The 25092-nt window shown below is 36.2% G+C and overlaps 1 protein-coding gene and 1 long non-coding RNA gene across 2 annotated transcripts in view; one reads left to right on the top strand and one right to left on the bottom strand.

The window, feature by feature from the left end:
* Positions 1-20141, top strand: part of sh2b3 (SH2B adaptor protein 3) — a 49985-nt gene extending 29844 nt beyond the window's left edge. The window contains exons 3-8 of the mRNA XM_048188780.1: positions 6376-6480; positions 7655-7749; positions 11407-11492; positions 11841-12055; positions 12466-12637; positions 18186-20141. Of these exons, the coding sequence (XP_048044737.1) occupies positions 6376-6480; positions 7655-7749; positions 11407-11492; positions 11841-12055; positions 12466-12637; positions 18186-18541 (1029 nt within the window). The 3' untranslated portion in view covers positions 18542-20141. The remainder of the gene's footprint in view (positions 1-6375; positions 6481-7654; positions 7750-11406; positions 11493-11840; positions 12056-12465; positions 12638-18185) is intronic.
* LOC125267285 lies at positions 1833-23982 on the bottom strand. Its single transcript, XR_007184645.1, has 3 exons — positions 23933-23982; positions 17443-17491; positions 1833-3748 (listed from the first exon to the last, which is right to left on the bottom strand). It is a non-coding gene; the product is annotated as an uncharacterized LOC125267285 (long non-coding RNA).
* Positions 23983-25092: the final 1110 nt, after the last annotated feature.

Genomic DNA, 25092 nt, shown 5'->3' with positions numbered 1-25092 from the left:
ACTGACACAATATTTTTAGTGATATTTGTAAATTGTCTTTCTAAATGTTTCGTTAGCATGTTGCTAATGTGCTGTTAAATGTGGTTAAAGTTACCATCGTTTCTTACCGTATTCACGGAGACAAGAGAGCCGTCGCTATTTTCATTTTTAAACACTTGCAGTCTGTATAATTCATAAACAACTTCATTCTTTATAAATCTCTCCAACAGTGTGTAATGTTAGCTTTAGCCATGAAGCACAGCCTCAAACTCATTCAGAATCAAATGTAAACATCCAAATAAATACTATACTCACATGATCCGACGCATGCATGCAGTATGCATGCCGAACATCTTGTAAAGATCCATTTGAGGGTTATATTAGCTGTGTGAACTTTGTAAATGCACTGTATTATAGTCGATAGCTCGGGGGGCAGGGAGCGTGCGATTTAAAGGGGCCACAGCCTGAATCGGTGCATAGTTAATGATGCCCCAAAATAGGCCGTTAAAAAAATGAATAAAAAAAAAATCTATGGGGTATTTTGAGCTGAAACTTCACAGACACATTCAGGGGACACCTTAGACTTATATTACATCTTGAAAAAAAATGGTTCTAGGGCACCTTTAAAAGCGGGGAAACTTGGATGTAAAAGAAAAATTGACATGCTGAAAAACTAAAATAATAGTAACCACTGCAAAAGAGCATTAATATAATAATTATATATTCTTTTTGTGTGTATATGTGTAAATATATATATATATACATATACACACACATTACTGTGAATCCGCGTTTTTGATAATAACTTTCATAATGTGTCTGAAATCGCCCCCTATACCCATAAATAGGGCACTATTTGAGGGGACAGACATTTGTAGTGGAAACCATAGTGGACATTATTGAGTGCACTCATTCAATCCCATAATGCACCACAATAATGAATGTACAACTGATGTACACTCAATGGCTAGAGAATACCCATAATGCCCTATTAGAGTCATGCTTGTCAGAACTTGGCACCCGCAGATGAATCATCCATCCATTTTCCAAACCCCTGGTTCAATGTGGGTACAGTGTAATTTCATACAGGTATAAATTCCTTTTTAATTGATTATTAAATTGTTTAATTAAGATTTATACATGCTAGTTTCCATGTCAGAGTTTCAAAAGATTATTAAACAGCAATCACAAACTATGCAAAAACGGAAGCTCCTGATGCACCCGACCAAATTTGCTCACTCATTTTCATTCACTCCTTCAAGTGGACTATATTAGTGGGGTAATGTAGGGAATAGTGAATGAGGGTATTCGGAGAGATTTAGAACACAGCTTAGGTGTGTTCGACTTGAAGCGGTGCTGCGCAGACCGATCGATGTATGGCATCAAAGTACCGCGAGAGCGATCCAAAAGCATTCATCGTCTGTTCTCTAATCGCTCTTGTGGTACTTTGATGCCATACACCGATTGGTCTGTGCAGCGCCGCTTCAAGTCAAACACACCTAACCACTTGCTTCGTCCCTGAATGAGTTAGCCGTTTTGAATGAATCATTTGATGGAATGATTCAATGACTCATTCATTAAGACAATGATTTTATTTAATTTGAATTTATATGTTCATTTATGAAGCAGTCCGACGTAAAACGACGGCATGGCAACAACACTCTACTACAACAACTCTTCCTCTTCTCTAAAGCAGCCCAACATGGCCTCACCCCCTTTGTTGTGTGTTCTTGGGGGCGGGGTTTATGTAAATTCGGGGGTTTGTGATGTCACTAACCCGTGAAGAAGCTCGTTGTAGTCCCTACCAGCTAGTCCTTAAAAAGTGATTTTTGTAAAGGAAAATATCTCCCTTCCCAATGAACTTTGAGCATTGTAACTTTGCAGATGTTATTTATGCTCAAACAGCAACACTACACACTAACTAAAGTTAAAGTGAAATCATAATCAAGGACCCCTTTAAATATAACAGAGATAATAAAGTAATTGCAGTTGCATTGCATACAATGTTTTTGTCTGACATTTTTCTCATTGGGTGGCGGGGGCCTTTAACTGTTTCTTTGAAACGGGCCTCTGAATTGCAAAGGCCACCTCTGAATCACAGCAGAACATCACTGAGACATCTCTTCCTAGTGTCATTGTTTTGTGTTGTTAACGTCATGTTGTTTCTCGATTCCTTTGCGATTGTTATTGCTAATTTCATTATGTGACTCATTTTGAAAGGTTGTTCTGAGAATGTGACTAAAAGCAAAAGTAACAATTAGGAAGTGGAGTTATTCAGATGAATGGCATGGCTGTTTGTTGTGGCATTTTATATTGCACTCATACACAAACACATGCACAATTAAACAGTGTTTTATGCGGTAACACCAGAGAACATGTGTGGCTTGAAATGAAACTTTTTAATGTGTGGATGAGCCATGTAATCCTTGCACAATATAAAAAAACAATCAAGTGAATAATGAATAGATTGTTGGCCTGCAGCCTTACAGGTTTCCAGTGCGTCTCCACATGGACTGTCTACTGTTATTACGCATCGAAACTCAAGTTTGCTGGACTCAGAGTCGCAGGAAATGCACTACAGAGTTGTGTCAGAAAACAGATAAACAACATTCTACACAGCCTAGCAAACGTTTGTATTGTGTAGAGCGAGGGTAAATATTCCAGGCTCCGACAAACAGAAACAGGGACCAAATATGGTCATAGAAATTGAGCCGATGTGGATTTCTTCGTTTTTCGCTCTTTAGTTTAAGAGCTGTCATGATTTGTCATACTCGGCAGTCTGTAGTTTAGACTAGAGTGCTGTTCTGGAACACATTTCACAGCAGGGTTGGGGAAGCTAGTTTGAAAGTGTAATTTGCTTAAATTACTCGTAGCTTAAAGTAGTCAAGCTACCCTTGTTGTTTAAAAAAAAAAAAAGAGAAAAAAAAGGAGTTACATACTCTTCAAACTACTAACAAACAGTATCTATCCACCCTGAAGCTACTATGATTGCAATGATAGCTATGCATGTTTTTCTGGCACAGAAACAATGAAAGTTTTTGAATGAATGGAGTTAAATTATATGAGAGGATAACCTTCATTTGTTCTGTTTCGTCTGTTTTGTTTTTATTTTTGATGTGCATCATAGCTGCTCCAGCCACATTATTAATTTACACTTTATTACTAGTTTAAACGATTTTCATTCATCTTTTCTTTGCAATCATATGCATACTAGTTTCAATCATCTTTTACATGCATATACTAGTTTAGTCACCTTTATGTATATAACGCCTTATACAATAGACATTGTTTCAAAGCAGTTTTACAGTGATAACAGGAACATTATGCATTTCAGCAAGTCAGTTCAGTGTTGATTGAATTCTGTTGTAAAGATCATCATTTATTAAATTAGTTAATTTAATCTATAAGCAGTTGTGTGTGGGGGGGTGGGGGGTGGGGGGGGGCAGTTCTCCTTTGGCCAATGAGCGAACATGGTGTGATTATGATTCAGGCTGCATCACAAGTCATCAAATATTCATCCAGTTCCTTTTGATTGAAGATTGGATTCATCATGCCGTTATGCAGCCGAAGCCGGCAATGGGTCCTCTGTGGTTCTTGTGGTCTTTGCTGAGGATCTGTGCCGATGGCTGTCATGTTGAAGAGGCCTTCACAGGAGGTTGTCTAGTAGACACGGTCTCTGCTGACATTCAGGGCTGCATTGTGGTAGTGCCTAGGTGCAGGGTCCACCATCTGATCTGGATATGGACCGGATCCAGCTGAACATGGTAACCTCAGGATAAGAATGAGACAGACAGATGTCATTCTTCTTATGACGTAACAAGTACATCGGGTGTGGTAGGAAGTGTTCCCGGTTCCGGTTGACCTAATTTATACAGCCTAACAATCATTTAACTGATTTGAATAAAATAAATTGATAATGTGTATGCCAGATTAAAGAGGTCTTGATTTAAACTGACAGATTTACACTCTGTCTGCTCCCTGAACAAGGCTAGTAAGACCATTTCTGAGTTTGGGTGCTAAATAAGAAAAAATGTATGCAATGTTTAATAGGGGGCCAAGGCAGTGTTGAAAGAACCGGGCTAATATGGTCATACTTCCTGGTTCTAGTAAGAACTCAAACAGCTGCATTTTGGACCAGCTGGAGTTTGTTTATTAAGCGTGCGGGGCAACCAACCAGTAGAGCATTACAGTAATCTAGCCTTGAGGTCATGAACGCATGAACTAACTTTTCTGCATTTGTCATTTAGAGCATACAGTATGTCGTAATTTAGATATATTTTTAATGTGGTTTTCAAATGAAAGATTGGTATCAAAGAGCACACCCAGGTTCCTAACTGACGACGAAGACTTGACAGAGCAGCCATCAAGCGTTAAACAGTATTCTTGGAGCTTATTTTGCTCTGAGGTTTTTGGTCTAATAATTAGAATCTCTAATAATTAGTAAGAAATTACTAGTTATCCAGTTTTTTAAATCAACTATGCATTCGGTTAATTTTGTGTTTCATCAGGGGGCGAAGAAATATAGAGCTGAGTATCATCAGCGTAAGAGTGCTTCCTAATGATTTCTCCCAAGGGTAGCATGTACAGAGTGAAAAGCAACGGTCCTAGTACTGAGCCTTGCGGTACTCCATATTGAACTCGTGATCGATACGACCTCTCTTCATTTACTGCTACAAATTGGTAACGGTCAGATAAGTATGATTTGAACCATGCCAATGCAATTCCACTAATGCCAACATAATTTTAGAGACTTTTCAAAAGAATATTGTGGTCGAAAGTGTCAAATGCAGCACTGAGATCCAGTAACACTAACAGAGATACAACCACGATCTGATGATAAGAGCAAATCATTTGTAACTCTGCTCGCCGGAGAGCAGTATCAGCACTGTGATACGGTCTGACTGGAAATCGTTGCAGATACCATTCCTTCTAAAATTAACATAGTTGTGAGGATACTTTCTTTTCTAATATTTTTGACAGAAAAGGTAGATTCGAGATTGGTCTCTTCATTACAATGTATATATTAATTTCACTAATATTTTGTTTCCAACTGTATGTGTGCTACTAGTTTAAATAATTGTTTTTGTAGCCGCATACTAGTTAAAATAATCCTTTTTAATAATCTTTTGTTCATAAACATATGTATGTATATGTATGTGTTGATGTTCAGTGATAATGGAGTTGAAATTGAACAAGACACAAGGATATCAACAGCATAACAGTTTAAGACATTAATATCCAGCAATTTGTAGTAAATCTTAGTTGACAAGCTGATCGGTCTGTGGTTCGTGAACTTGCACACCCTCGACACTGATTCTCAGAAACGGTCTTCTTGAGTCTGAAATATATTATAGAATCACTTTTGTGGAAATCTGCTCTGTGAGTTTCATGCATTTGCCTTGGCGAGGAAAATTGGAGAAGAGAAACAAATCATCTGCTTTACTGTTTGTGTGTGTGGTGGTTAATACTTCAATCACTTCTTGTTCTACTGGAATTAGTGCAGAAGTGTGCAAATGTGCATGTGTAAGCATGTGGATGTGAATGAGTCAGTGGTGTTTTCTCCTCTCCTCTGTGTGAGGGTTGACTGAAATTCAAAGAGGAAAGATTGTAGTATTACGGCACCTTTACTTTGGCACAAGCCAGTGCGTGTGAAGCTATTTTAAGCCATGATTTAGCCTGACTCACTCAAAATGACAGATTTTGTTTGAGAGAGAAAGAGCTTCTTCATTCCTAAATCTCTGATGTTTCACAACTGACGGGATACACGCTGGAAATTCCTGCAGCTCAGAGCGTCCGGATTCATTTGCAGCTCTCACAACTTCCCGGAATCCGCTCTTATTTTTTTCCCAAGGAGATTCGGTGTGTGTGTGTGTGTGTGTGTGTGTGTGTGTGTGTAGGCGAAGGTCGAAGGTTTCGGATCACGGGTCGTAGCTCTATTCTCTCTTAATTTCCAGATGAACATTCTTAGCTAATCCCAGTAGATCAAGAAAATCATCCCCCTCTCATTTCCCTCTCTCTGCTCAAACCCACACTGGATAACGTTCATGGAGTGTGTCATGCACTAAAAAATGTGTTTTATCATCGGTGACAAAGTTGTTATTTGTCATATTGTGTCTGAGTGGTACATTATTATGTTTTATTGGGTTTTGTTTCACTACGAGAGTCCAAATCACAGTTTATTGCTCGGCATAAAATCTTACATTTAATTATTTAGCAGACGCTTTTATCCAGAGCAACTGAAATATGAGAATAATGTAAGCAGAAGTGATCAATTCAAGGAGAAAACGTTTAATGCATTTAAAGCATAAAGACAATATACAGGCACAATATAAAGGATATTTTCGAACTTGTAATATGATTATATAATAAAGTTGTTTTGCTTTGTTTGTGTTTTAGGACTACAAAACGCCAAAGCTTACCGTACACTGTTCAGACATCAAAGAGATTCGACGCTGTAATCGCCTAGAGATGCCAGACAACATGAACACATTTGTCTTAAAGGTGAATGAAGACACACACTGGCTCATTTCATTAAAAAAAACCTGATCTCTTGACCAGGCCGATCAATTTGGATGGTATTCGGCCATTTTAAGATCATCTGCTTTTCATGGTGCACATCCTATATTCAAAATGGTTTTAGTGCAAGTTTTAGTAAATATTGCATGCAATAAATGTTCGTTTAAATTCAATTTATAAATAATATATACAGTTGGGTCCAAAAGTTTAACACCACATTGAAAATTTGGGATATTTTTGTTTTTCATTTGAACCTGGAAATCCACGTTTATAAGATTTTCATGTTTTTAAAATACTGTCTGAAACCTTATTATGAATATATGAAAAATTATTCTAAAATATTTCAAATGATGCACTATTTCAAGGTTGCTAATCAAATGTGACTTTTTATACAGACGGTCAGATGCTCAAGATGCTCCTTTGAACAACTCAAATCATGCTGGAGAACATGATCTTCATGTTTTACAAAAAAAAAAAAAAAAGGAGAGCTCAGTCTATCTTTTGCTTTTTGCTGAAGTCGTCATGATTAGTGGTCGACCAAAATGGGTTTTCCTTTGGTCTGTGCTGATATCTAGAGAGCAAGGTCGCTGACAGCCGATATAAAGCAGATGAGTCGACGGCAGCGCTCTGTGGTGTGACATTAGCTATTATCTATCTAAAACTATTCAAACAATCTTTATAATTACTATGCATGCAGTTTTTATGGCCTCATATTACAGACTATATATTTAAATAAAAGTAATTAAACTGGTAAAAAACAGGGTGAAAATTGTGTATATATTTATATTTATTCATTTATATATGTGACTAGCTTGTTTTTAAATTTTAAATTTTAAATTTCGTCCCTGTTGGTTTTAAAGCGATGTGTGTATGTGTGTGTATATTTTATATTCTTATAATTTTATTGTAGCTAATGAAGTATTGTTGAAATGAAACATAAATTTTTTTAATTTTTTCACTCACTAAATTAAAAAATATATATATTGTAAAACAGGACATGCCATTATTCATTAAGCGGTCTTGAAACTGACACAACCCAACAACGGTTCATCAACTGATGCTGACAATCACAAAGTAATCAGCCAAGTTCATTTCTATATCTTGTATTTTCTTGTGTTCTCTCTGTTCTATTTCTCTCTCTCTCTCTCTTTCTGCTCAGGTTACTGGTCATCAGGGTAGTTTTATATTTGAGGCCGATAATGAGCAGCAGGTGAGCTCTTGGACAACAGAGCTCAGAGAATGTATCACCAGCAGGTGAGAGCGGCGCTTTCTGCATTTGAACTAAACTTACTTCTGAAGATTCCAGACATCTGCAAAATTTCCTGACATTCCCCTACTGAGAAAACCCACTCACTTCCTCTTCCACACATACACACACACACACACACACACACACACACACACACACACACATTAGGTTTTCTTGTTTTATGGGGACATTCCATAGACGTAATGATTTTTAGACTGTACAAACTGTATATTTTGGATATTGCCATCTTTGTGGGGACATTTTGTCCCCATAACGTAGGGTTTACCGGAACCACACACACACACACACACACACACACACACACACACACACACACACACACAGTAACACAACAGCTCTATTTTAACAAGTTTGGTTACTCATGTATTTTAGTAGTTTTAAGAGTCTTAATTTAGATGTCAGTCTGTTTGTTTACTTGCAGACATGTCCGTACATACCATCTATGTGTTCCCCACATGCTATGTCTGTCATAAAAGGTGTGTTTGTGTGTGTGCACACAAATGTGTTTCATTTCCTTTTATTGGTGTGAGGGTACTGAGAACTCAAGCCTGTGTGAATATATCAATGTGAGTTTTAGGAAGAGAGAGAGTGAGGTCTTCCTGTTATTCTGATTACTAAGAATCTCAAGAACTCGACTCAGCACATCTCATGGCCTCCTTTCTCTCTATGCCCCCTTCACTCTTTTTTTTTTGTCTCGTTTTGTTTTTTTATGTTTCTTTTTTTTTTACCCCATTTTTTCGGTCCACCCTGTGTGTATATGTTCGTCTTGACATAAGAGCATCATATGCCGTTTTTGCTTCTCCAAGAATTACAAGCCACATTTCCTGCCTCGAACCAAAAGCTTTTGTGTTGCTTTCTCCCGCAACTTCCCCAAACGCCCCTCCCTGAGTCTTGCTTCTGCTCTCTTCCTCTGTTCTTTCCTTCATTTCGTCCCTGTTGGTTTTAAAGCGATGTCTGTTTTTGTCTAATTCTCGTCCTATAGCGTATGTTTCTTGCTGTATTCATTACATTCATATTTTATTATTTTTTTATTTATTTTCAATTAGTCACAAATTTCTCCCAGTTTTTCATGATAGATAAATAGATAGATATATTTCTCATGTGTAATATGTATAATATTCAGATGTGTAATATACAACACACAGGGGTTGGACAATGAAACTGAAACTCTGGCCAATATATATTGTTGGAGGTTTCACGCCTATATATGCGCGGCCTGGTGGCCAACCTTCACTGATTTTACATTCCCTCAGTAAGAGCAGAGTGTGAAGGTTGAATTAGCAGAGCAAGGGCACAGCTGTACATCAAATTTTCAGTTCCTACAACATAATGGGAGACATATCAGATGAGACAAAATGGGCTCATCTGTGACCAGAACAGCAAGTCTTTGTGGTGTATCGAGATCTACAGTAATGTAATGTGGGACGAACCACATCCAACAGGAGTAACTGTCAACACAAGAGGAAGCTGTCTGAAAGGGATGTGCAGGTACTAACCTGGATTGTATCCAAAAAACATAAAACCACAGCTGCCCACCTCAATGCAGAATTAAATGCGCATCTCGACTCTCCTGTTTCCACCAAAGCTCCACAGAGTCAATATTCATGGTCGGGCTGCTATAGCCAAACCTTTGGTCACTCGTGCCAATGCTAAACGTTGGTTTCATTGATGCCAACAGAGCAAAATCTTGGGCTGTGGACAATGTAAAACATGTATTGTTCTCTGATTTCTGTGGGAGTTACGGTATGGAGAAACCCAAAAGAGGCTCAACACCCGGACTGTTGCTGCCCAGAGTGAAGCATGGCGGTGGATCAGTGATGGTTTGGGCTGCAATATCACTGCCAAGGACTACCGAACTAGAGGACCATGAGCACACATAATGGTTTACACTTCATACCCTGAAGGGGGTGCAGTGTTTTAGCATGATAATGCACCAATACATACAACAAGACTTGTGACAGAATGGTTTGATGGTTTTATGAACATCTCCCATGGGCTGCGAAGTCACCAGATCTACATATTTTTGAGTCACTTTGGGGTATTTTGGAGGAGCAATTTAGAAAATGTTTTCTCCACCAGCATCACATGGTGGCCTTAACACTGTTCTGGAAGAAAAATGGCTCAAAATCCCACTGGCCTCAGTGAAGGACTTTATTTCTCATTCCCAAGATGAGTTGATGCTGTATTGGCTGCAAAAGGAGGCCCTACACCATACTAATAAATTATTGTGGTTTCAGTTTTATTGTACAACCCCTGAATAATATATAATATAATATAATATAATATAATATAATATAATATAATATAATATAATATAATATAATATAATATAATATAATATAATATAAAGTCATTTATTCATAATTTATAAAAAAAAAATGAATTAAAATTGCAAATAACTTATTAATTACAACAATTACATTTACTTAAATAGAAATAAAATAATCTATTTTAAACATTTTCTTTAAAGGTGCCATCAAACGTTTTTTTTACAAGATGTAATATAAGTCTAAGGTGTCCCCTGAATGTGTCTGTGAAGTTTCAGCTCAAAATACCCCATAGATTTTTTTTTAGTTAATTTTTTTAACTGCTAATTTTGGGGCATCATTAGAAATATGCTGATTCAGGCTGCGGCCCCTTTAATTGCTTGCGCTCTCTGCCCCCTCCCCCCCCAGAGCTCTTGACTCTATCACTGCATAAACAAAGTTCACACAGCTAATATAACCCTCAAAATGGATCTTTACAAAGTGTTCGTCATGCAGCATGTATAATCGCGTAAGTATGGTATTTATTTGGATGTTTTACATTTGATTCTGAATGAGTTTGATAGTGCTCCATGGCTAATGGCTAATGCTACACTGTTGGAGAGATTTATAAAGAACGAAGTTGTTTATGAATTATACAGACTGCAAGTGTTTAAAAATGAAAATAGCGACGGCTCTTGTCTCCATGAATACAGTAAGAAACGATGGTAACTTTAACCACATTTAACAGTACATTAGCAACATGCTAACGAAACATTTAGAAAGACAAATTACAAATATCACTAAAAATATCATGTAATCATGGATCATGTCAGTTATTATCGCTCCATCTGCCATTTTTCGATGTTGTCCTTGCTTGCTTACCTAGTCTGATGATTCAGCTGTGCACATCCTGCCCTTGTCTAATGCTTGAACATGACCTGGCATATGCAAATATTGGGGCGTACATATTAATGATCCCGACTGTTACGTAACAGTCAGTGTTATGTTGAGATCTGCCTGTTCTTCGGAGGTCTTTTAAACAAATGAGATTTATATAAGAAGGAGGAAACAATGGTGTTTGAGACTCACTGTATGTCATTTCCATGTACTGAACTCTTGTTATTCAACTATGCCGAGGTAAATTCAATTTTCAATTCGATGGCACCTTTAAAATAAATGTCATCTGGTTTGATATATAGCATTCACACATTTGTAAGTGTGATATAAGTGTCCACATACTTTTAGGGCCTAAAAAAAAGGCTTTTTTGCTTTTTTAGTCATGAAACTATTTCGAAGTGCCTTAAGCACGTGTGATGTGTGACATTCTGGGACCTCTTCATCATGCAGTTAAAGAAGCTTATAGATGTTTATGAGAGTGTGTGTGTGTGATTCCAGGTCAGATAGTGGGGATGGAGAACCATTTCCTGTTAGTGACTCGCTAAATGCAGCTCACAGAGGGAGCACAGAGCCAAGCGGCCAGGGTGAGTCACCCACACAAACACATATACACACTTTCTGTCTTCCTCCACATTTATATTAATGCAAACAGCTTGAAAAAGCATTTGTTGTCAATTCGTTTGAAACGGATCTAATAACTGGGATCAAAACCCTCAGTTTTTAATTTAATGGTGTCTTTATTTTTCATATGTTTTGGTTATACATTCGCTGCATAGATTTCCACTGCAACATGTTTTTCATTCATTTTTACAAACCAACAGATGAGATGAAACTATTTTTCGTGGTAATCGACCGCTTGCTTTTGGTTGAAAATCAGATAAGAGTCATATTTCGATGTCTGTAAACATACTGTCTCACGTGTGCCTCCGCAGGCTCTCTGGGCTTTGGACTCACAGAGCACGCCTACAACAAAACGGATCACTTCCTGTCCTCTTACCCATGGTTCCATGGACCCATATCACGAGTGCGGGCTGCCTACCTTGTACAGCATGCTGGGGTCAGCGGTCATGGGAACTTCCTGGTGAGACAGAGCGAGACACGGAGAGGAGACTATGTCCTCACGTTTAACTATCAGGGCAGAGCAAAGGTAATGACCTCAACATCATCATTATCATGAATATTATTTTTATTAGGGATGTACAGTATATCAGTGACCAAATGGGTATTGCTCAATTTTTTTTTTTTTTTTTTTTTTTTATGTGTTATTATTATTATTATTATATATTATATATTTAGAATTTATTTTAAAGGCATCATGTTAAAGGCATCATTATAATGTTTTTTGAAAATGCAAAATAACTTCCTTTCTATTTAAGTGCATTTAATATTTTATTAATTAAAATTTTGTTATATTTGCTTAAATATAAATACATTAAAATAATTAAAATAACACATTTTATATTTTATCACTATTCACATCAATATTACTGTTGCTCATTTTTTTCTGTTTATGTCTGTATTTATATTGCATTTTCCACTGTTTTTCTTCCTTTCCAGCATCTGCGTCTATCTTTAACCGAATGGGGTCAGTGTCGTGTGCAGCACCTGCGTTTCCCATCAGTCATGGACATGCTGAGTCACTTCCGCAACTGTCCGATCCCACTGGAATGCGGCGCCGCGTGTGACGTTATGTTGGCCAGTTACGTGCGGGTAAACCCCACTCACACAGGTGAGACTAGAGAAATGTATACATATAAATATATATAGCACAGCTTTTTACCCAGGGTTATGAATCCCTGCTCCTGAGTGTGAAAAGATGCAGTGTTAGAATGTTAGAAGCTTAACAAACGACAATCAATCACGTGCCTCATATTCACGTGCTTTGGACCGTCACAGAATCACACAGAAACTGTTAAATGGTGATGGAAAATGTCAGTTGGCGTGAAGAAGAGGCCGTTTCATTCTTATCTTTATAGTCCGAAAAGTCCATTCAGTATAAACTTGGTAGTACAGTCTGCTAGGGGTGCAACAGATCGCAGTTGCACAAACCAGGCCCCACGGTTCGGCACACGAGTGAAATTTTTATCATTTGCATGTTTTTTTTTTCTTGACAATTTACACATTCAATCGATTTTAAACCATTCAAGCGCAAGAAGAGGCAAAAAAGAATCCTGCATGTACCAAGTGTGCCTCACAAGTCCTGAAAAGTGAAGCCAAAACGTTTCGATCGCCCCCAGGTGGCTGGTCCCAGTATAGGTCATAAATCCTGCCCTCTCCATGTAATCTTATGGGACATGAGACAAACTAAACAATTAAATTACTAGGGCTGGGATAATACTATCGATGCATCGCGATTCGTGTATCGTTTCTGATCTTTTCCAAATGCATCACAAATCGATTCTGTGCTTAGTTTTTAACAGCAGATGGCGCTCTAAGCTATTATTAACAGCATGCTCAAATGCTCACGGAGAAGAGCGCTCGTGCGTCTGGCTGAGTCTGAGAATGTATTTGCACCTCAGAATGCTTTTATGGCGTGAGATTAATGGAAACATCCCACTGCAAAGACCCTTATAATTCGCTTCAACCTTTTTGAACTTTTGGAATGATTATTCTATAGAAGTTTCAAGTGGTGTGTGTAATGCTAAAATACCCGTCTCAGTAAGTATTCTCAGTAAACACAGTCAGTTATGTCTTAAGTGAAAGTAAACAGTTTAGAAAGAAATCAGATGTGTATCATTATATTGAATGTTCATTCGGTCTTAAAGTGACAGCAGCCTATAAAAATCTGCCGCTGTCTTTAATGTTAATAAAACAACAAAACACATCTTGAACAAAGATTAATTTATTATGTAATCCATACAGTGAACACTATAGTGTTATTTTACACTTAATTATTACATTTCTGTACCTTAATACTACTGTTAGATCTTACTTTATTTGTAACTTTGTTGTATTGTATTTATCTATGCTTGTAATTTGTGTATTTGTTCTTATTTTTTTTACTGACTGTTCACTTGTGTTTAATAATGTTTAATTATTAAAAGCTAGATTTTTGCTGTGGTATCGAAGTACTTAAAGTGTACTTAAAGTACAGGTCGCGCACTGCTGTCCTCCAATCAATAACACAGACGCCGCAAATATGCAAATAAGGACGCTAACCCAGGGTTTAAGAATGTCAAAAGTTTATGAAAAGTTTAAAAAGTTTATAAAAAGCAATGTCAAGTTTATGTGAATGCCTAGGATTAATTATTAACCCCAGGTAAATTGTGCATTGTGAAACATGAAGCAAGATAGCGCAGGGTTTTGTTTACCCAGGGTTCACAATGACCCTGGGTTAACTATCTCAAGTGTGAAAAGCCCTATTGTGATTTTGCTCCTCATATTTTTGTTCTGATGGCTTAATGCAAGCAATATAACACATTTGGAGGGAAAAAGGCATCTTTTTGCACATACAATATATTGTTGCTTAAATCGCAACAGATGTTTTTTTAGACGACTTGATTTGAAACATGAGTCATTTTTACAGTTTGATGTAAACCATCTGATGTTGCAGATCGTAATAGTTTTCGGCCAACTGGCAAGTAACCGTGTTTGATTTAGTCACCAAAGCCAATTTTTTCACACATTTGGTGCTTGGCAAGAATTAATGTTGGACTTTGTGTGTAAACCACATTAAATAGCATAATAAAAATGTATAAATAATCTTTGACTAGTTTATAATCATACAAGCAGTGTCAGTAACAAAGACTATTTTTATTGCACTGTTAAAATATAATATAGAATAGTATATAATAAAAATGAAATAAAATATTACATTGCAGTTATTGATCTGGAAATGTTCGGGCAGCTGAAAACATGCATACAATTTCTTTTTTGTCTCTGTCTGTCGCACACACACACACACACACACTCAAAGCTCGGCAGGAGCGTTTCCCTCTTGTGCTTTGTGGTTTAGATGGGTTTTAGTAGTTCTGAGAGACCTGACACAAGGAAACATGCACTCTCTCAAACACACAAACACATTCGCATCCATACACTTTAATGCATATCATCACAACAACAGACTAACCTGCCATCAAGTCTCTGTTTCCTGCTGTCCCACCCTCACAAGCTGTCATAATGTGGTCAAGCACAAACACACACATATACACAAAGCCTAATACTGTGTTTTAACACACACATTTACTAACATGCTCTATTTTGTGCACACACTTCAATACACTCAAACACACACACACACTTACTGTTATACTAGCAGAGGATGCAGATGTTGTACATGTGAAGACGATGCCCTCTATGGGATACAAGGAGTATTGTGTGGTAATTGAGGAAATATTTAATGTAGTAAAATACTGTTAAAAAAAAAAGAAAAAAAAAAAAGTCAAAACTAGTCAGTAATTTATTACACTACCATTCAAAGGTTTGGGGTCGGTAAGAATTTTTCATATCTTTGAAAGAAGTTATTTACACCAAGGCTACATTTGTTTGATCCAAAAAACAAAAAAAAATTCTATGAATATATTTTAGTGTTTTTTTTTTTTTTTTCCTGTGATCAAAGCTGACTTTTCAGCATCATTACTCCATTCTTTAGTGTCACATGATCCTTCAGAAATCATTCTAATATGCTGAGTATAGCTTCTCATGAAACATTTATTAATATTATCGATTGAAAATGGGCTGCTTAATATTTTTGTGGAAACCATGATACATTTGTTCAGGATTTGTTGATGAATTGAATAGAAAGTTCAAAAGTACGTTATTTATTTCAAATAGAATCTTTTGTAAAATTATATATGTCTTTACTGTCACACGTGATCAATTTAATGCATCTTTACTAAATAAATGTATTATTTCTCCATGCCCCCCCCCCCCAAAAAAACAATCTTACTTTAGAACGATAGTGTAATAACAGTAATACTAAAGGGGACCTATTATGCAAAATTCATTTTTATAAGGTGTTTAAACACAGATGTGTCCACAGTGTGTGTAAACAACCAGCCTATAATGGAAAAAATCCACCCACTCTTTTTTTATAATCCCTATAAATAATAAATAGTCTTTCCAAACGAGCTGTTCCAGATTTCTCTTACTCTTACGTAAGAGTAGGAGGAAGCTCCGCCCATGACTTGTGACGGAATCTGCCCTAATAGCTTAGCTCCTCCCCTGAGTGAGGTGTACACAGTCTGCCATGTTTATCTCCTCACTAGAGCATTTAAAGGTGCCCTAGAATTAAAAATTGAATTTATCTAGGCATAGTTGAATAACAAGAGTTCAGTACATGGAAATGACATACAGTGAGTCTCAAACACCATTGTTTCCTTCTTCTTATATAAATCTCATTTGTTTAAAAGACCTCCGAAAAACAGGCGAATCTCAACATAACACCAACTGTTACGTAACAGTCGGGATCATTAATATGTACGCCCCCAATATTTGCATATGCCAGCCCATGTTCAAGGCATTAGACAAGAGCAGCCAGTATTAACGTCTGGATCTGTGCACAGCTGAATCATCAGACTAGGTAAGCAAGCAAGAACAATAGCGAAAAATGGCAGATGGAGCGATAATAACTGACATGATCCATGATTACATGATATTTTTAGTGAGATTTGTAAATTGCCTTTCTAAATGTTTTGTTAGCTAATGTACTGTTAAATGTGGTTAAAGTTACCATCGTTTATTACTATATTCACAGAGACGAGAGCCGTCGCTATTTTAATTTTTAAACACTTATTTTAAACACAGTCTGTATAATTCATAAACACAACTTCATTCTTTATAAATCTCTCCAACAGTGTGTAATGTTAGCTTTAGCCATGGAGCACTATCAAACTCATTCAGAATCAAATGTAAACATCCAAATAAATACTATACTCACATGATCCGATCCATGCATGCAGCATGCATGACGAACATCTTGTAAAGATCCATTTGAGGGTTATATTAGCTGTGTGAACTTTGTTTATGCTGGTTAAGGCAAGCGCGAGCTCTGGGGGAGGGTGTGCACGAGATTTAAAGGGGCCGTGCAGTCTGAATCGGCACATATTTAATGATGCCCCAAAATAGGCAATTAAAAAAATGAATAAAAAAAAATCTATGGGGTATTTTGAGCTGAAACTTCACAGACACATTCAGGGGACACCTTAGACTTATATTACATCTTTTGAAAAGATGTAATCTTTAACAGCAGAAAAAAAAGGTGCTGTTAAAGCACCTTTAACAGCAGCATTAAGTAAGAAATTTATTCTTATTAAAGCTACTAAAGTTATTCAATCAAGTGCAGTGAGTGATTTTATGTTTTTCTTTTGTTGTTTGGTTTATATTAACAGTATATATAGCAGAAGGTACTGTATATCACGCTGCTGTTACTTCAATACACAGATCTATTTTACACATAAGATTTCTTTCCCTGCTGTTTACCTTCACAGACATAACTGACTGCTTGTGAACTTTGTGTGTTTTTGACATAACCTTGTGTGTATCTGACAGTTTAAGTGCAATAAGATGTGTAAGAGAAATCAGTTTAATACTCACAGGATGCGCCGTCTGACAGCCAGCTTTCTGTGCGCGTGCCAAGTGTAAACTGTTTAAACACATGCAAAAAATTAACTTTCATAACGACAAAGAACTGCAATGTCACTCGAGCATGACCACAATAGAGATAATAATCAAAACCAAAAAGCACGGACTGTACAGGCTCCGCCCTCTTCTGGAAGCAGCAGCTCATTTGCATTTAAAGACACATGCACGAAAACCACATTTTTTTCTTCCACTCAAAGTGGGCATTTACAACAAGCTATAATAAATGATCAGTGGAGCTGAAAATTCACAGACACATTCTGGGGACACCAGAGACTTTTATTACATCTTGTAAAAAGGGGCATAATTGGTCCTCTTTAAATAAAAATATATTTAACAAAAGTAATATGTGTTATTTAGAGATGTTCAGCTCTAGAAATTGCTTTTTGTAAATGTCATTCACAAAATTCATAGAAAGTAATTGGTCAAAAGGTATAAAAGCATTGAACTTCTGAGTGGTGTTTGTCATCATAGACAGATGAAGCAGTTTGTGTTTTCTACATTTTATGTGTTCATCGAAACCTAAATGAAAACTTCATCTACCTATAAGACTAACTAAAATTAAACTGAAAACCAAAATGCTAAACAAATAAAAACTAGTGATTTTTTTTTATTTTTATTTATATATATATATATATATATATATAAACTGTTCTCTCACTGTTGAGCTGATGAAGTGTGTTCTCTGTTCTCTCTAGGTCAGAGTTCGGCTCATGGCTCTCCGGTGTTGGTGCCCTTCTCTCGCTGGAGCTCAGAGCCGAGTCTGGCTCACTATAGTCCAGATAGTTCATGCCCTCACTCCAGCCCTGCCATGGCCCAGTCGTGTTTGCCTCCATCAGCGTTAGCTGCGCTCCCGCGCCGCACACTCCCTTCCCTTCCAGATCGGCCCGTTCCTGTACCCCTGCGCCGGAGCGAGTCGGTGGGCCGCAGAAACCTGCTCCGACACCCCAACCCGCTGCCGCCCCTACTGCCCAACCGGGACTCTGACTATGAACTAGAGCCGCTCGACAGGGGGCGCAAGAGAGCGATCGACAACCAGTACATGTTCTTCTGACAGAAACGGGATGAAAAAGCAAACAAAAGAAGCCGCAGATGAAAGGTGCTCCAGAATTGCCGCCCGGATGGAGAGCATTCGGCAGACAAACAGAGAAAAGAGTTGTGCACGAGACTCGGGGTAACCGTGCGATGCACATGTGTCTGAACGATACTGCCAGAGCCCTGACACCTAACCATGACAGCTGTCTACCTTGTGAATGTATTATACAGGTGTTTCACTATCAAATCTGTGTGTATTGTAGAACAACTAAAGTAGAAAGGAGAAGCAGACAGCTGCTCATGGGGATACAGAGGATTTGTTGGAGATATTGGAATGGGAAAGTTTCACAATGGCTAGTCAGTAAGTTGAACACAAACCAAGGGTCTATTCAAACACGTCTGTGTCTACACTGGAAGTGGCCGACATTGCGACAACTTGAGGTCGTCTACACTGGAAGCGTTCACAGACCATTCAGCTGCAGGCTTGAGACTAGGCTTAAGCGATTAGTAAAATGACAATAAAATCAGCTGAAAAAAAATAATTATTTTCAACAGAGATCCTCTTATAAAAATGATTTTGCGTGTGATAATATTATACTTAATTTTACATATTTTAGTATTCTTACAACTGCAGATGCATATGGTTAAATAAAAAATGATTCAAATTAGTACATCAGACCAGAAACATCTAGAGATGGCTTTGATATATAACGGTCAGAAGTTATTTTAACATGTAAAGAATACAATTTATAGATTTTAAATGAAATCACATCATTTTAGATGTGGCTGGAGTAGTCAGAAATAGAAATGGAGAAACGGGGCATCTGGATCAAGTGCTTACAGTGTAGACAGCTCTGTTCATTTTAACCGGAGCGATTTAGTTTTGTCGTGTTGCCACGTGCTGCAGCACTTGTCCGATGTAGATACTGTGTTAAACGTCTAAAAGATCCAAATAGTTTAGTCTGGCTACACGCATACACACACACACGCACGCGCACACACACACACACACACTTTCAGATCGTTTAATTCATGTTCAGTTGTAGTAATACACAGGTTTCTATATGTTTCGTGTATTAGAAGACTAAATAATATAGACCACAGAAGCACATTTTGGTCGCATTACAGAGGCCTAGATGTAGTACGTCTCTCAACACCGTGAGCCATGTCATCCTGGATTCTAGAGGTTTACAATTTAACTGACCAAAGAGTAAAATTAACCAAACCAATCCAGCAATAACTAGAATTATGGGCAATACGTTTTTTCAAGCCTAAATTGTCATATTTTATAAATTAATTTGTTTTAACCTGTGAATTCATTCTTTCTATCTGTTGTAACACATTTTAACCCTCATCTGTTTCATGGCTTCATAAGCTGTGGAAATACTACTTTTAAACTAACAGCTACCAAATCTGACACCATAAATAGATTTTAAGCTATTTGTCTGTCTTTTTTTAGTAAATGCATTACAAAAAAACAAAACAAATAACAAAAAAAACAAAAAAAACATTGCTCGACGTTTTCTGAGCTCGTTCTCCTTTGTGTCTCTTTGAATCATTGTGAATGTCTTTCTTTGTGGCTTAACACTACCACAGTAGTCAAATCTGTAGTGCAGATACCCAAATCACTTTATATCTCATTCATACATAATTTGGCAAATCTCACATTTCACCCCAAGTCAAAAGAGAAAAAAAAATGTGTGTGTGTGTGTGTGTATATATATATATATATATATATATATATTGTATATGTATGTATGAGTGTGTGTGTGTGTGTGTGTGTGACATCAGGACACAAATTTGTGTAATGACATGGGTATGACATAGGTATTACAAGGAGAGGGTGACTTATGAGGACATTACCCCTTGTCCCCATTTTTCAAAAGGCTTATAAGTCATAAAAAAGTAAAAATGTGCACAGTTTCCTGTGATGGGTAGTGTAGGGGGATAGAAAATATGGTTTGTACAGTATAAAAACCATTACGCCTATGGAATGTCCCCACAATTCACAAAAACAAACGTGTGTGCGTGCTTGCGTGTGTACCTGATAAACCAACGGCATCTCACTCGTATGAATTCATATGATTTGTCTAAACCCCAGTGACGGGTAGGTTTAGAAGCTCATAAAATACTCATAAAACATGTACGATTTAGCAAAAAACTTATGAATTCATAAAAGTGATGTACGAATTCATACAAATTAGCCACCTCGTAAAATACGTACAAATTGCAGTGAGATCGGTTTGGATAAACCCTACGTTGTGATGACCAATTGACTATGCAATCTTTTTTCCGCCATAAAATAAAAATGGTAATTGTGACTTTTTATCTCACAATTCTGACTTTTTTTCTCGCAATTGCGAGTTTATATCTCTCAATTCTCACTTTGTCTCAGAATTGTGTGTTATAATGTCCATTTGTGAGGGTGGAAAAAGATGGGGTTTTTTCCTCAGAATTATGAATTTATATCTTGCAATTCTGACTTTATTAGCCGCAACTGCAAGTTTATATCACGCAATTCTGACTTTATAACTCACAATTCTGAGAAAAAAGTCAGAATTGCGTGATAAAAACACAATTGTGAGGAAAAAAAATTCAGAATTGTGACTATATTTAATTCTGACCTGATATCACATCGCAATTCTGACTTTATAACTCGCAATTCTGACTTTATACCATGCAATTCTGAGTTTAAATCTCGCAATTCTGAGAAAAAAAGTTACAATTGTGAGAGTGTGAGTAGTGGCAGAAACAAGCTTCCATAAATAACTCCACAAGGACAGTAATACCAGTAATTTTTGACCTTGTGGGACATTTGTTTTTGGTCCCCATGAGAAAAACAGTGTGTGAGCTTGTGTGTGTGTGTGTGCATAATAATATATTTACTAATATATCATATTTTTTACTATATTTATTAAAAAAATTATATGTAATTATGTTTTTCATAAAATTAAGAAAATTAGGCCTGATTTTTTTTTAAGAGCATAAATAATTCTCATTATACTTTGCATTACAGTAATTTTATACAATATTACATTTTTAAAAAATGTAATGTACAGTTTTTCTTCTGGTTGTGGGGTGAAATATGACTGACATATTACAGACAGGTTTTGTGAGATTCACGCCGTTCACAAATCCGATTAACCGATTATTAAATCAATTAATGATGCAAAGCAAGAAACCTTTCTATACTCCCTCCTTCTCATCCGCTTTGCTGCAGAATTCGGTCTCTGCTACAGTACGTTCTGTTCCCGCTACTCTTCACAAGCCGTTGTTTCTATGTTTTTGTAACAAACCTCAATACCACAAAGAACCGTTTCACACTCAAAGAGTAGGCGACCACATTCTACACTCTATAATTATATTTTTTAACATGATATGAATGAAAGCGTGAACTGTACCTGTGTATCACTACCTCGCATTGCATTGTGGACTGTGTGTTCCAGGTGGACTGTTCTTTTTTATGATTGGACGGTGTCAGAGCAGCATTGAGCAGATGGAGTTAGACTATTCAATTACTTGTGTCATTGACATGCATGTCCACTAATAAGTGATGTGCTCAATTCAATCAGCAGACTATTGTTTTAATGACTATGCTGCTTTGCAAATGACCCAGAATGTCCTTTTGTAATTAGAAAACACTTGTTTTTATGCAAATACGTTTCTAACATGATTTTTAATATGTACAGATTAAATTCCTTATTGCTGACTTTATCAGAAAAACAACCGCTGCATTGTCTGGTAATGAATCGCTTACTCCAAAAGTAGTGCTCTACGGGCCATATTGACAAAGTACCTCTCTGAGTTATTTGCGTTGTTGTATAATGTGATTGAAATGAGAAGATCTGATACTGAAGCTGTGCTGTGTACTTTGAGACACTTTGTACATACAGGCCCTGAACTGCACTACTTTGCTTTATAGTTGCAAATGAACCCCTTCTGAGGTCCCTCAAAGTTGAACTGATGAATGTATGTCTTCTCTCTCTATACTGTTGTTACTATGAGACGTATAAGAGCACTGTAAACCCCTGGGCTTTACCCTCAGCTAGTTTAACCACTCCACCATGGCTTTCTGATCAAACTTTCCAGTTACTTTCTATGTAGCAATATGCATATTAAATTATATCAACTGTATATTTGATCTTTTTTAGGGGAAAAAAATAAAGTTAATATTTCAATCAAGTATTTTTGCTTCTTTATGATGGGTATTTTGAACAAAATATAAGAAATATTGTTTTAAGCACACAATATTAATATCAGATTGCATGTAAAACTTTACTTATTTACTTTCTAGTTTGTGTCAGGTTAATTTTAAATAGTCATTTCATTTTGGAAAGCATTAATATTTTGCACTAAAACCTTCTGCTAAATGAATACAAGCAAAGGTACTATGGTTATGTTTGATTAATGTATATATATATATATATATATATATATATATATCCAAGGTACACATTTCTAGTAATTGCGCAGTTAATTCTCATATTGTATTTTTAGAAAGTTTTGGAATATTTTTCCTCTCCCCAAATTTGTTACTACCGAAACACAATAATAAATAATTTAATAATAAGTTACATTCACCTAAGATTTTGTTTACATCTACCTTGTAAATCAGAAAAACTCAAAACAAAAAAAAAAACTCACATGGTGAATCAATGACAATTACAAGTTTAACAATTTTTTAAGTGTAATATATGAGATTTGTTGTATTTTGAATTCAATCTTTTTTTGTAAAATGCATAAAGTTTATCATACTGATTTCAAAGTTAAGGATTCATTAGTTTGAATACACATTGAACCAAACACTATAATAATATCTTAGTTGATGATTCAGTATACTTTATTTTTGACAAATAATCCCGTGTTTCGGTAGTGACAGCACATTTTCGGTAATGACAATAATGTGATGGTAGCGACCACTAAATTCCTCCAAATAAACGATTATGTGTTTCATTTTGTCATTACCAAAACAATTATGTCACTACCAAAACAGGAACGACTGAAACGTGGTTACCGAATGTACTGAACAAGTTTTGGTAGTGACAATTTTAGATACTTTTGAGCCTAGCTCAAAGATGCTAATCAGCACATGGATAGCTAGCACACAGCTGTAAACATAAAAACTAATTTTATCAAATAACACTAAAAAAAAAATTAGGTTGTTGCGGTTGTGACTGTTTCGGTAGTGACAATTTTAGATACTTTTGAGTCTAGCTCAAAGATGCTAATCAGCACATGGTTAGCTAGCACAGTTCTACACAGTTGTACACACATAAAAACTAAATTTTATGGAATAAAACCCAAAAATGTTTGCTTGATTGCAGAAAAAAGGTGTTTGTTAGTGACATTCCTTAAAGTTACACACAGATTTTCAGACTTTTAAACACATTTAACTCAAAATGGTACCTACCTACTATGAAAGAGAAGCTATGAGAGGGAGGGACACAGAAATATTTCCTGATCAAAAATGTCAAAAGTGTGGTTAAAATCAGTCTCAGCCTCAGCCAATGGACTACAACATACACTGTTTCGGTAGTGACATGAAAATGTGGGACACATTTGTTACATATAGTTTCATGATTTAAAAATAAAATATAAAATATACTTTTTAACTTCACTTTTTAATATATATATATATATATATATATATATATATATAAAATTAAAAAAAACAACAATGGAAAAAATTGCAAAAATTATTTCAATATCATTTTCATAAGTTTAAATTTAGGGGTTCTGGACAGTCACCTCCCAATTGAAAGTCCCAATAAATGATGATTTTATTCATTTTAATTGTGTTTTTTGGTTATAGGACAGCAGCTTATCTATAGCATTTAAGGGCTATATATAACCCTTAAACGCGATATAGATAGATAGATAGATAGATAGATAGATAGATAGATAGAAATATTATATATTGATTAATATATATTTGTTTAAAAATACATATTTTTTAATTATATATAATTATGTTTTCCATAAAAGTACAATTAAGCCTGATTTTTTAGGACCATAAATATTTGTCTTATTTCATCATGACTAATGATTATTTTCACCTTTTACTATTACTGTAATGCAGTAATTATATGCAATAGTAGAAAATTAGATAGTAGAAAATGACTGTTAAAAATTACTTACATTTATCACCATAATGTATAGCCAATTGTTTTCAATCCCTTATAATTGCACTATAGTCAATGGATAAAACCTTCTGCTAACTGAATATATTTAAATGCCTATGGTGAGTTTGATTAACTGCACTTCAAAAGTACCACATAAGTACCATAGTAGGCCTAATCTGCCATAATACCAAGGTATATTTTAAAGCACCATAGTATGATACCACAACTGCACAATGCTAAAGCCACAATACTTTTTTGTAAGGATTTAGTACCAAAAAGTAGGCTATGTTTTAGGAATGGTATGCTACATGTACTATGGGAATACCATGGTAGTATGGAAGTCCCTTGCAGTAGGCTTACCATGTAAATACCATGGTACATGAATTTCAGTACCATCTGATGCATCACTGTGCCATGGCATTGCCACAGTATCGTAGACTTACTCTAA

This window comes from Megalobrama amblycephala, linkage group LG4 (genome assembly GCF_018812025.1).
Source record: "Megalobrama amblycephala isolate DHTTF-2021 linkage group LG4, ASM1881202v1, whole genome shotgun sequence".
Classification (NCBI taxonomy): domain Eukaryota; kingdom Metazoa; phylum Chordata; class Actinopteri; order Cypriniformes; family Xenocyprididae; genus Megalobrama; species Megalobrama amblycephala.
Note: the sequence above shows the minus strand (reverse complement) of the source record. Positions and strands in the feature narration are given on the sequence as shown.